At 40.7% G+C, this 13153-nt stretch overlaps 2 protein-coding genes across 3 annotated transcripts in view; one reads left to right on the forward strand and one right to left on the reverse strand.

Moving 5' to 3' along the window:
* Positions 1-4625, reverse strand: part of cbl (Cbl proto-oncogene, E3 ubiquitin protein ligase) — a 35011-nt gene extending 30386 nt beyond the window's left edge. The window contains 1 exon segment of the mRNA XM_019367473.2: positions 4254-4625. Coding sequence (XP_019223018.2) covers positions 4254-4400 — 147 coding nt within the window. The 5' untranslated portion in view covers positions 4401-4625.
* On the forward strand, positions 3416-10178 carry drc12 (dynein regulatory complex subunit 12 homolog). 2 transcript variants are annotated; one of them, XM_013274773.3, is made up of 6 exons: positions 3416-3677; positions 5721-5789; positions 6249-6368; positions 6595-6687; positions 6780-6910; positions 9609-10178. In XM_013274773.3, exons 1-6 carry the CDS (start codon positions 3674-3676, stop codon positions 9735-9737), a joined length of 546 nt encoding a protein of 181 aa, XP_013130227.1. In that variant the 5' UTR covers positions 3416-3673; the 3' UTR covers positions 9738-10178. The 2 variants fall into 2 exon arrangements, with proteins under 2 accessions (XP_013130227.1, XP_013130226.1); XM_013274772.3 differs by lacking the exon at positions 3416-3677 and adding an exon at positions 5511-5647.
* Positions 10179-13153: the final 2975 nt, after the last annotated feature.

The following is a 13153-nucleotide window of genomic DNA, read 5'->3' on the forward strand; positions in this document are numbered from 1 at the left end:
CATACTATCAGAATGACCTAGATGGCAAACCTACATTAATTATGTAGCTAGTCGCCTGCATTTTCTATTCATTTACTACAGCTACACAGCATTTCATGTGAAATTATACATTTTTAAACACAACAGACACAGTTGGATGGTGATTTACACTCCCAAGTGTTTATCCAAATTGTGCCACAGGGGGCTGAAGTCCAGCTGACACAACAGGCGGGGGATACCCTCGACAGGTAGCCAGTCCATAACATGTCTAACACAACGGGAGACAGCCGTTCACCATTTAATCCAAAACTAAAGCCAATTTATAGTCATCAGCCAACTTAACCTTTGTGTCTTTGAACTGTGAGATAAAATTGGGCCAACCAGAATAAAACCCACACAATTATGCAGGCTCAGTGAGAGCATGCAAAGAGCTAACCAGCAGATTTAAGGTTCTATGAGGCAATAGCGTTCTGCACCTGCTGCTTCAAAATATGCTAAAAGGGCCTGTGATGTGTCACATGTGGCTTTGACTTCTGACTGAACATTAAGTAGAAAATTTATACATATTGTGCACAGTGATTCAACTTTAAGAAAAAGAGATTTAGCTGGTGTAGAGCATAGTCCTAACCTTACAGCAGCTCTCCTTTTTAAGATATTACTTTTTGTAATTAAGAATCCCCCCCCCCCCCCCCGACTAGCATGTTTTAAGCATGTAGTACCTCACTGCAGTGCAATTCTCCGCTTCTTGAGCATGTCTAGAGAAGCTGTTAATGAGTTTACACTTCCCCATTTTAATTTGCACATCCTATGCTACTTCTGCCTTACAGACTCAAATTCTCTTTACTTAACATTTGGATATGATTGCCTTGCAAATTTGAAAAACCTCAAGTGAGCAACTTCGGGAACACAAATGCAAACAAAAGCCAAATTTTTTTTAAACAAACATGGGTGTCGATCTACAAACACCGACTCAACCGAACTGTGAACACGACGATCATCCGTCACATGGGTTTATAAAACATGTTAACCATGACTGTGGTCATACTAGGGGAACCAAGTTTATGACAACGTTGAAGACGCTCAGGACAGCGCATTAACACGTTTCATCCTCAATACTGTTGAGCAAATCTAACTGTAGTATTGCTCTTTGTTGACTCAATTCATGAATCATTACAAAAAACACAGTCAAACATTTTGGGTGTCATGTCCCGATTCCAACCCGAGCTTATATACATCTGTGTAGCCAGGCTGTCAGCTTTAGTTACTGAACAACTGTATGTCAAAAACAGGACGTGGCTTATTCTTTGTAGACCAGGCCAAATTATTGTCCACTAATCATGTGAAAATGTAAGAAAGAGATATGGCAGGAACAGCATTACAAGAATGTCGTTATGAACTTCCTTGCCTCCTCCATTTAAAAGCCATCAGTTTGGCACTGTGGAAGTAATGAGACTTCAAAGAGCTCAAAGCCTTGGTTTATTAATAATCATCTACTTTTTAATGTATTAGTATTGTTAATGTAGTTTCATTTTTAGGCATATGAATCTATGCTGTATAGACTGCTTTTTTTTTTTTTTTTTTCTTTTCTTAAACACAGTTCAACATATTACACTATCATGATTAAAAAACTATACATGCACAACAAATAAAAACACCGTGATGATTTCACTGATAAAAATGATTTAATCTACCAAGCTGAGGCATGACTAGAGGAGAACTTAAAAAAGAGCCAGTAATACCAACAATGTGTCCCAATTCCATTAACCTTCTCCAGGCCTCCAAGCGCTTAGTGCTAACACTTGTACCCAACCCTCAGTGAAACAGAATTCATGCATGCGCTGGTACAAGGTCACAACTGCTGAATGCTCTATGTCAGCATCTGTTAAAGTTTCTGACTTAAAGTAAAACGCTGAACCGCTCCGAGCTAAATTACATGCCACTGATCTTTCTCTCTCTCTCTCAGGTGATTCTACACCTGGCATGATTATGTAGATTTTTCCACATCAACTTCAAGGTATTTTACAGGTCGAAGACAAGTTGGAGCTGGTTGAATTTTGGGGGATTTTCGCTGCAAACAGCCATTTTAAGTGCTTTCTTGCACATGTTGTCTTTAGTACAGCCAAGTGAGACAACCTCCCTCAAAGCTAGTAATAAGTAAGTAATAAGTATTGCCCAGCATAATGTGGTATTATGATCAGTGTCTATACTCTAAATAGAACCATGTTGTAGGCCAAGCAGCGATTATCGTCTTGCTACACTTGTTTAGTCATAAAAAGGCATAAAAAGAATGAAGGAGACAAACGAGCCGACTCTGTAAATGTTAAGTACCTTTCAACTATACACCTCCACACTGGCACACGGCGAACAATGTCTTGTTCGGATAAAACTGATTTTTTTTTAAAAAAATGACTGTCTTTGATTATGATGTGAAATTCAGGGTCTGATATCGGCTAAATCTTAAAATCTTACTAAAGGCATTCCCGTAGATAATACTTCTGATTTTACTTAAGTATTAGTTTACCTAATTAGCCAAAAGGATGTGGTGGTGCAACAACGGAGACAGAAACAGGATCTGATGTTAAACTTGTTTTAAAATAAACCTTTAATATTGACCGGGGCAGTCTATGGTGTCATCTCTTTACATCCCTAGCCGAGCCGGGCGGTAACACACTTTAGCTAAATTAAGAATACTGACGTTATGCATTGACAGTATAAATGCATGCCCCAACTGTAAAACCACTGCCTGATTAACAACTTGCCTATAAATAAATGATAATTATTTTTCCTTCTCCTCCAGAAAAAAAACAAAAAAAAACTCCATATCTTCATTATAAAAAAATAAAGTGATTTGAGCTCTTCATCCCGCTATCACTGAGCATTCAGTCAGCACAAAATTGATGTGACAACAGATAAACATCAGCCACTGTAACAGATATAGATCTTGATGAACAGGTACAGCAAGTAACAGGGAAATCAGCCTCTTGGTTTTGATCAAAATTTAACTTAGTTCTATGTGGGAGGTGTTTTCAAGGAGAAACTGCATTATAATTCTGCAGGTATGGTCAGTGGTATCTGTTGGTTTGTGGGTTCACTTTAGATAACGCTAAAAATATTTCTGCTGCTATTTTACGCAGTCCCGTGGAGTAAAATCACTTTTGGCACCTGTGGTATAGCTTTTGTTTGTTTGTTTGTTTTTTTGTTAAGGTAAGATATTACTTTATCTGGCTGTTTTTCTTCCAGTCAATGAGTTTCTATAAAGCCATATTAACATGGCAAAATAATCCCTTCTGTAAACTGCAAGAGCCAAACTGATAGGTGGCAGGTAGTTTAATGTGTGGCAGATCAGATCAGCAGCCTCTCCTTTCTTGTTTGGTCTGCATGAGACAAGCTTTCTACAGGAGCGTTGAACATTCACAGAAAACAAGGTGATAATAAAGATCAACGTTTCAGTGCCACTTGTGTTCTTGTCTGTGCTATTTGAGGCCCGACTAAGCAAAATACACTTAAATGTGTTAGCAGTTTTGCAAAGGCATCATAGTTTATAACTAAGCCGTCGCGTTGGAAGTTGAGAAACAAAAAAGCCGTGTGTGAATCTCACAGGAAACTGGGGGTCAAACTGTTGCAGGCTTTTTTTCCGAGAAGTAAAGCTGTGAGATGACTCTCCCCTGTTAAAGAGCATAGCTGGACACGTAAAATGCGTACTTTTCTTCTTCTCTAAACAATTTCTTACAATTTCCAAGGGTTGAGAGACAGCTGACTATAGATTTTCATAAACGAGCTACAGGAGACACTGTTGCAGTGCTGTGAGACCTTGTATTTTCAATTTCCTGCCACAAAGTCGTTAGATTCAGCCCTTATGTGGCATATTTAAAGAATACTAACTTCCTTGTTAGAGCTAAAGATTGTGATATACCTTAAAATATTTAGCCGTGGTCAAACAATGTAACGCTATGCACCGCGGTTTCACAACTAAAGGGTAGTTACCCGAAAGTGTTAACAACCCTGCCAAGTAATAAACTAAGCCTTTGTATGCCAGTTAATATTAAACTGCTACGAAAGTGGCGTGCCGCATGACGAACAAAACAAGAGTTCAGGTTAGCTATGAGCTAAAGTTAGCTAACCATGTCCTGTACCAGCCTGTTAGCTAACTTAGCAACAACAGACCTTCAGCAGGCGAAGATTAGCTAGCTTATCGCAAGTTAGCTACGGTTAGCTAGCAGTCGCCCTAGGCATCCGACGCGTAAGCAAACGTTAAGGGCTTAACGTTGACAAACCTTGTCCATTAGTTTCCAGCATTTCTCCACCGTCTTTTTGTCCACGGCCCCGGGCTGGTGATGGGAGTGAAGGTGGTGATGGTGTGGCTGGAAGGCATCCTTCATCATTCCGATGATCCCCCCGCCTTTCTTCAGGTTCCCAGCCATGTTCGGGCTCGGCCAGAGCGGCAGACAGGCGAGGTGAGGCAGGGCAGGGGTCAGGGGGACCGAACCGCCGCCTGGAGTTGGTTGGACCGGGCGATGGTGATCCCGTACCCCCTGTGAGGACAGCGCCCGAGCGGCGAATCCGAGCCAGGGTCCGACGGGGGTAAAATGAGGGAGGAAGAGATGACTATTGGATAAAGGCTCCCATCAGTAAACATAACATGATTATTTGGTAGATAAATGTCCAGACTGTGGATAAAACAAGCCCAACGGTCACTCACACCCTGCACAAGTTCCCCTCTGTGCTGCAGCTAGCAGGCTGCGTTGCTCAGCGTCTCCCTCTCTCTCTGCAGGGACCCACGCAGGCTAATTAACGGAGCACCAGACCTGGCTCCCCTCGCCCTCAGCTGGAGGACAATGGCAACCGTTTCTTCGCTGGACTCGTGCGTGTCCTCGCCTCTGTCCAAGCCGCGATGTCGTTCCTCTCTTTTGTCAGCAGCAGCTCTTTTCGGTTGTGCCGTGTCTTCAGGGGAAGTTCAGAGGCTCTGTGACACTGTCAGCACTCCTTTGCGGGCTGCGAGGCTGACGACACAAAGCGCTCACCGACGACCGAGGAGAGGAAGTTGAACTTAAAGCTGCGAAAGCCTCACGGTCATAGACGGGAACTAGGGTGAATAAATAATTATGGGATTTAAACATTGCCCAGCATTTTCTGTTTCCCCCCCGTGACGTGTATGTGCGGCCCTTTCCTTTCCTGTACGTCCCCTTCCGTTAACCCCCAACCCCTCCTTTCTCTCCCAGCTGCCCAAACCCTAAACTCTCCGCCTTCTTTTTAAAGCGCGTTCTCGATATACATGACCGAAACCGAGCACGCGCGTCTGCCTGTACAGCATTCATAAAATCTCCGAGAGATGCTGCTGAGTGCATCTCTGAGTTCTCCCAGCTCGGGCCTCGGTCACCCCTAGCAACAAAAGACGCTTTCACATATACTGAAGGCAGCTGGCGCTGTGCGCGTTCCCCAGTCATGTGTGTGACTGGCCGTTGTAAAAGTCACTCAACTATCAATTAAACCGGGCACTTTGTTTTATGGCTGCTCACTCAGCAACCAGTGCACAGCAACAGAGTCTCACCACCATACAGTAAGCGTAGGCCCTCTGTGTGTCGGTGGGTTGAACAGGCAGCCTTGCAGCAAGCAAGTATGGCTCCGAAGAAGAAGACAAAAAAGGCCGCAGAGAAAAATCCAGAAAAATGTAATCGAGATTCTTTTTTTCTTTTGTGACTGCAGATCTTTTATTTCATACACATATTTCTGTGTTGTTACAGGTCAAAATGACGTGGAAGAAAAGCGTAGGCACAGTATTCTGGATATAGCCATTCTGCAGGATCACATAGGTGAGCCTGCAGGTTTTATTCTTTTATAAATAATAAAAACAGACAGTATGATTTTTACATAAAGGGTCAAACTGAATATGACTCCACTCCTTGTCATGTCTGTTCCCTTTTAAATCCCTGATGTCCCATGTTATTGGGTTGTATATAGATTTTAAGTGAGTTATTAAGAGATCAGTCTTTTACCGCATAAAAAGATAGAAAATAGTGGAAAAAAACATATGTATATTGTGCTATTTGAACATTTTTTAAAAGCAATACAAGTGGAAATGAAAGCCCACATGTTAAAACTTGACTGCATATTTGGGCATGTTTACTAGATAATTTAGTTTGCATTAATACAAGTTTTGATAAGAGAGCCATTTCCATTTTTGCTTATGAAAACAACCAAACAAAAAACAAACAAAGCTCCCTCTGGTTTGTGCGTTCAATGCCTGCATGTGTTTGTGTGACTTCCTGCAGCCTTACAGTGTGAGGCTCTGAGAAGGGTCCAATCGGAGAGAGCTGATCTGAGGAGACGCGCGAGAGACATGGAACAGAAGCTGCAGCACGAGAGACAAGACCACAGGGACATCTACTGGGGTGGGTACAGACGGGGCACGAATCCAAAATTAGTCTGTCTTTTAATAACCTGAGCAAAGTGCGGATCCCTTTGGGAGTGAGGACAAGGGGCGTGTTTGCCGAGGTTAGGCTAATTTTTGAGGAACAAAAAATCTAATTAGCCGGGCGCTTAAGCTGATTGCTGTATTAGCTTTTCAAAGTGAATCAGCAGTGAACTCTGAAATAGCTGACGCAAATGTCATTCTAGACCTCAGTCGCCAGTACAAAACCATGCAGACCAAACTGACCAATAAGGTGAAGAAACTGGAACAGGAAGTCAGCCAGCTGAAGGAAGACCTTGGTATGGTCTATCTATATTTAAAGTATAATCAAACAAATGAAGCCATATAAGAATTTACTAAAAGGGTGTCTCGCCTCTCTGTATTTGTATAGCCCTATCCCAGGAGGAACTGACTAAAGAGAAAAGTGAGCGTAAGCAAGTGGAGCAGGAGAAGGATGCCATCATAGCAGACCTTCGACAAAAGCTGGACAACATAGAGTCAGACTATGAGAAGATCCTTCATGTGAGTTTCAACACAAGCCAGTTCAACCACACAGTGTGGCAACAATACGCATTTGAAAACCTACATGTATACAAAAACCTATTTGAGGTAACCTTTTGCACAATGTGGGGCAGCTTTGTCTTGTATGGTGCAGTTAGACCAACCCTCAGAGAACTTGATCTCAGTTAGTTCCGCCAAAGTCATGGGAAGGTACTAGCACTTCTACTTGTTGGTCAGGCCTGCAGATTATGTGTGACTCTTGAAAGAGCGGTGTGATGACACCAATTTCTTGAAAGTCAAGCTCCTGAATGTATGATTGCTTTGAGCAGATAATTCAGTCTAAAACGACAAACTAAGAAAACGCTAATAGAGCTGTCATGGATGTTTTATATGAATTCAGTGACTTCAAAATGATTCTTATGACATTATGATGACACTGATGAAAACTGTTGCAGTTTATGTCTAATAATGTTAGGTCAGAAATGTTAAAAAACTAGATGGAGTGTACAGTATACATGTGGTTTAATCTTCCCCCCATAAAATGACATTTGCAGACTTCCTGTGTATCCTTAACGACAAGTTTTGACACCTTAGTACATATCAATAAAGATGTCCTTTCATGACCATTAGAGTAGTTTTGGGGTTTTTCCAAGGGTAGCTGTACAGGCAGAGAATGCCCTCACTAACTTCTGATGCAGAGTGAGTATTTTTTGTCAATAAGCAGGCCTGAAATATGGTGCTTAGATCAGAAAAGTTAGTACTCCATTACAAACTTTGCAGCTTTGCGGAACGATCAGTGCACACAACACCAGAAATTATGCAATCAACACGACCCAGAAACTGCTGAAAAAAGAAGCCATAAATAGAGCTGTAGAAAAATATTCACCCTCTTCCTGATTTCTTATTTTTTGCATATTTGTGACACTTACATGTTTTAGAAAATCAGATTTTAATATTAGAGAAAAATAACCCGAGTATATACAAAATGCTGTTTTCAAATGATGCTTTTATTTATTAGAGTAAAAAAAAAATCAAACCTACTTGGCTCTGTGTTAAAAAAAGAAATTGCCTCCTGAAGCTAATAACGGGTCAGGCCACCTTTGGCAGCAAAAACTGCAATTGAGCGTTTGGAATAACTGGCAAACTGGAGGGATTTTGAGACACTCTTCTTTGCAGAATTGTTTTAATTCATCTATATTGGAGGGTTTATAAGTATGAGTGGTCTGTTTAAGGTTGTGCCAAAGCATCTCTGTTGGATTTAAGTCCAGATCTTGAGTAGGCCAATCCAAAAGCTTTATTTTGTTTTGTTTTTTAAAGTTATGATCCCGTTTGTGTACTTGTTGGTGTGTTTACGTATCATTGTCCTGAGGTGTTTAAGATTCAGGGCGTGAACTAATGGCTGGACATTCCCCTTCAGGATTTTCTGGTAGAGAGCAGAATTCATCGTTCCATCAACTACAGCAAGTCGTTCAGGTCCTGAAGCAGCAAAGCTGCTCCAAACCACGACACCACACAACCACGTTTGATTGTTGATATGTTCTTTTTATGAAATGCTGTGTTAGTTTTATGTCAGATGTAATAGGTAACCTCCAAAAAGTTAAGCTTTTGTCTCGTCAATCCACAGAAAATGTTAAAAAAGCCCTTGGGGATCATCAAGATGTCGATTGGCAAATGTGATACGAGCCCCTTTGTCCTCTGTCAGCAGTGGTTTTCTCCTTGAACTCTCCCATGGATGCCATTTTTGCCCAATCTGTTTTTATTGTTGAATCACAAATTCTGTATCCTGACCTTAACTGAGGCAGGTGAGGCCTGCGGTTCTTTAGATGTTGTTCTGGGTTCTTCTGTGACCTCCTGGATGAGTCATCGACCTGCTCTTTTTGGTAGGCCTGCCACCCTTGGGAATGTACAACCCTGTTCCAATTTTTCTCGCTAAAGTTTTTCTCCATAAAATCCTAAATCCTTATAATGGATTTGTGACCCTTTCCAGACAGATAGATGTCAATCACTTTGTTTCTCAGTTGTTTCTGTCAGTCGTGGCATGATGTCAGACAGGTTCTGGTTGCTTGATTCAACAGCTATGTCAGTAATTTAAACTGGGTGTGGTAGGTGAAACTGAACTCAGCTTTTTGTTTGGGTTACCTTCATCTAATATTAAAGTTTGTTTTATGACCTGAAACATTTAAGTGAGACAAATATATATATAAAAAAACTCCCAGGAAGTGGGCAAACACTTCCTGGGAGTTTTTCTATTCTTGCTATTTCCTGCATTGCACTCAAGTTTAAATGTCCACAGTAATGACATACACTTTATGCTGTTAGTAAGATTTGAGGGTTGCAAAGCAGGGTTTTCCATTAAGATGTAATGGATGAGGAATGGGGTCATTGTTGACCTTTTTCGCTAGCGCCCGAGTCCGACTGGCTGGCTACAGACAGTGCATGCAAATTTTCAGCGCTCAGATCTTCAAAGGTAAGTGGTCAAGCTTAGAGCCCTGTTCGAGGGCTCAGCCTCTGATCGCACAGATAGGATTTTAATATGTAATTAACATTATTCCTCTCTTCCCGAGTATGACACAGAATCTAATTAAACCTCCTTCAGTGCACCCTTGCAACTCATCAGCGATAAAGGTGGTTAAGGAGGGAGGGAAATCAGGTTAGACAAGTCGGTGACTTGAAGGGAAAATCTTAGCTTGCATTTTAATGCTGCCCATGTTTTCTGCAGGAGACTCTCGACAGCCTGAGTTCCCAGCTGTCTTTGACTCGACGGGGTTGGGAAGACGAAAGCGCAACCCTTCATCAAAAGTACAAGGAGCCGCTCTCTGAATTTGGCCTAAATGCACTGGATCTTTAAAAAACAGGAGCCTGACATATACAGTAAGAACAGCTGCTATTGCTCAGTGAGATGTTTGTTTAATGCTGTAGCTACAGCACTGACTCTGTTTGATCTGTTTGATCTAGAGTGCTGTGTATGGCTCACCTGAAACTGTATGGATGTTAATATATATTTTACCAGCAGAATACAGAATAGGAAGTAGATCACCATGTAGTGGCATGTAGCGCCCACTAGATGTAGCAAATGACTGCTTGTGGTCAGGAAGATGGTGGCCACTGACATCAGTTGCTATTAGAGCATTACAGAGTGTGTACTGTATTTTATGTGAATATTAGTAGTACAGTAAGTATTTTGTTGTCTATATAGAAGAGCGCAAAATCCAAAAAAGCTGCATAAAAGCATTTGGGGGTTACAATAAAGTGGTGAAAATGAATAAAACTGTTGGTGAAAAAACTGTAACTATTGTGATTTCACAACAAGTATGCATGCTAGCAGAGATGGCGGTGAAGATAGAGTTCTCTGTGGCAGCCTTTGAGAGGCCAAATATGGTAAAAGACAACGAGGGAGACGTGAAACAAATGCACGATGTAAAGAAAACCACAACTAATGCTCAGTATCAAGCAGATTAATACTAAGCAATAACACGAGAAAGGCAAGGGGAAAAATAGTTAATCATGCAGGAAATATGATTCAGCTGCCCCGCATCAATAAAACCTGACTTCCCCTGCAGGGAGTGAGATAAACACATTTTATTTTCAAGGCTGTCACTTGTGCATCTTTTTTCGTGGCCCAGTGCATTTTTTTAGTCTCTCATCTGTGGGGTAATGAATCATTTACTCAGGGATTAAGATAATTCTGTGCTCTGACGGCCAATTAACGAAGGAACTCAAGAGGCCTTTATCTGAAAACCAATATTTCCTCCTCAAACCACCAGGAGCTGTTGCCCTCAGAGGGTATGCGTTTCAGTTTGTTTAGGGCTTAATGGGGTCGACTGCAGCCACCGAGTAGTTAAAATGAGAGCGGCATAGTGCACCTGTTAGTGGAGGAGCAGAAAAATAACGATTGGCACATTGTGCCTTATCTTCCCATAGTGGAAATGTTATGCGCCCTGCAGCAGTCAGTGATGTAAGATGTATTAGCAAGCACCGATAAGTCAAACACAGTTTAAGCATCAAAAAGAAAAAAAATATTTGTATTACATAGATTACTGTGCAAAAGTCTTGAGCTAACCCCAAATTTTTGATATTTTCCTTCCTAGGAATCAGATTTTTATTAAAAGTGGTCTTGAGCAATATTTCTCCAGGCTTTCTGAAGGTCCTTAGAGTTTTTCTTTGGACTTTAGCTGCTTTTTCACTCGTTTTCAGTCCAGTCCATTTAAATAACCATTTTCAGAAGACTGTTGTTTTGTTTGTAAAGCCACTTAAGACTGACCCATGAATCATTTAATCACAAAATTTGTTCCAATTTCTTCGAACTGCTGAAAAGATGCTAAAGATACGAAAGTTTGACAGGAATAAAATAGTATTTTATTAGCCAATAAGTTGATCCCTAAAGAGCTATTAGCTGAAAACACTGCATATGTCTGCATGATGTGTAGTGTGTCCTTAAAAACTGGAGAAGTGTTGGCCCTTCAGTTGATCCATCTGTTGTTTGCTAAAGCCTCATCAGAAACGGTCTCAGTGGAAGGGTGGCTGTCAAGTAGTCATTTTTAAAGAAGGGAAAGAGGGAGATGAGTCTGAGGTATGCCAAATTATACAAGCGCTGGAATGAAAATCAGAGGCAACAGGTCTTATAGAGAGATGAGTCCAAATTTGAAACTATTGGTACAACAGTGAATGTCTACAGCCATCTGTGAAACACGCAGGAGTCATGGATTGGGGCTGAATTTCAGCCAGTGGTGTTGGGAATCTTGTCATTTATGAAGGGAGAGAAGTACTTTCAGATTTTGAATCACCATTCAATACCATCTGGAAAGCATCTCATTAGAAGTAGCTTCACTTTTCAGCATGAGAATGATCCTAAACGCACTGCCAATGCAGTAAAAGCATACCTGGACAGAAAAACACAAAATGGAACACTATCAGTGATGGATTGGCCTCCCCAGAAGCAGTGTGGGATCATCTTAACAGAGGAACAAAAGGCAGCCAACATCCAATTTAGAGCTTTGTTTGCCCCTCAAGAAGCCTGGACAGCTATTCCTGAAGATTACTTAAAGAAATGGCCCCACAGCTTGCCTAAGATATTAAGGCTGTGTTGAAGAATTAAGGCGGTCATATTGTACAAACTGTTTTTGTCTTATATAAAGTATTACCATATGTGTTTGCACAGGCTTCAATGAATCACTGCACCTATTTCCCAAGAAATCAGGGAGCGCTCAAGACTTTTGCACAGTACTGAAGCTGTATGATATATGTTGAGTCAAAAGTGAAAAGTGGTATAAAGCAATACATAACACTGGTCTAGCGCACAATATTCAGAGCAATGCACTTCATCATACATATATATATATACATATACATATATACATATATATATACATATATATATGTATATATATATATACGTATATATATATACATATATACATATATATATATATATATGTATATATATATATATATATATATGTATATATATATATATATATGTATATATATATATATATATATATATATATATATATATATACACACACACACACACACACACATATATATACATATATATATACATATATGTAGTACTAGTAATTGCTAGTACTATATATCATTAGCCCATTGATAGGTGTATCTTTTCCCTGTGGGTTTACTTTTCTCTATACATTCTCTAGCAGGGAGAACAAACGTACCATTTTTGTCCTCCGTGAACACGATTAATGAACAGATTCTAATTTGAACTCTGGCACCGGAGCATTCGCCCAAAGACAAACGATGCTGTACAAATGATGGAGCCATTACAGAAATGAACTGATATTTATCTTTGTCATTGAAACCTTCATCCAGGGTCAGCAAAGACCAGCGATCTGGCCAAAACAAATGACTTTTGTAACTCGCGATTAGCAAAAATCTAAATCCAGCATGGTTTTGTTATTAAGTACCCATGTGACGGATTTCTGTAAGAACAGGATTCTACTTTCATTTTTCTGGTGGGTATGTGACGAAGAGTGCTGTCGGCTACGCTTCCACTGGAATTTGACTTGGCTGTGTACCGCCTTTGTCAAGTATGTGGGTAACAATACAACAAAATGCCAAGGCTGTGATTTCCTGTGTTGCCAAGTGCATGAGAGAAATCACATAGGAAAAAAACAAAAAAACACAAAACGCACGCTCTCTCTAACCCACCCACCCACTTGCACACAAATAGGTGATCAATGCCTCCTCTTCTGTGGGGCATCGATCAAGGCAGGAGTGAAAAGTGAGGGAACAAACACAAAG

Source organism: Oreochromis niloticus, linkage group LG14 (genome assembly GCF_001858045.2).
Source record: "Oreochromis niloticus isolate F11D_XX linkage group LG14, O_niloticus_UMD_NMBU, whole genome shotgun sequence".
Lineage (NCBI taxonomy): Eukaryota > Metazoa > Chordata > Actinopteri > Cichliformes > Cichlidae > Oreochromis > Oreochromis niloticus.

Excerpts from the sequence above, each read along its gene's own strand:
- drc12 (XM_013274772.3), top strand. The coding sequence starts at position 5,596 with ATGGCTCCGAAGAAGAAGACAAAAAAGGCCGCAGAGAAAAATCCAGAA. Across the intron at positions 5,648-5,720 it reads AGAGAAAAATCCAGAAAAAT|GTCAAAATGACGTGGAAGAA; the intron begins GTAATCGAGATT and ends GTGTTGTTACAG. Across the intron at positions 6,911-9,608 it reads ACTATGAGAAGATCCTTCAT|GAGACTCTCGACAGCCTGAG; the intron begins GTGAGTTTCAAC and ends TGTTTTCTGCAG.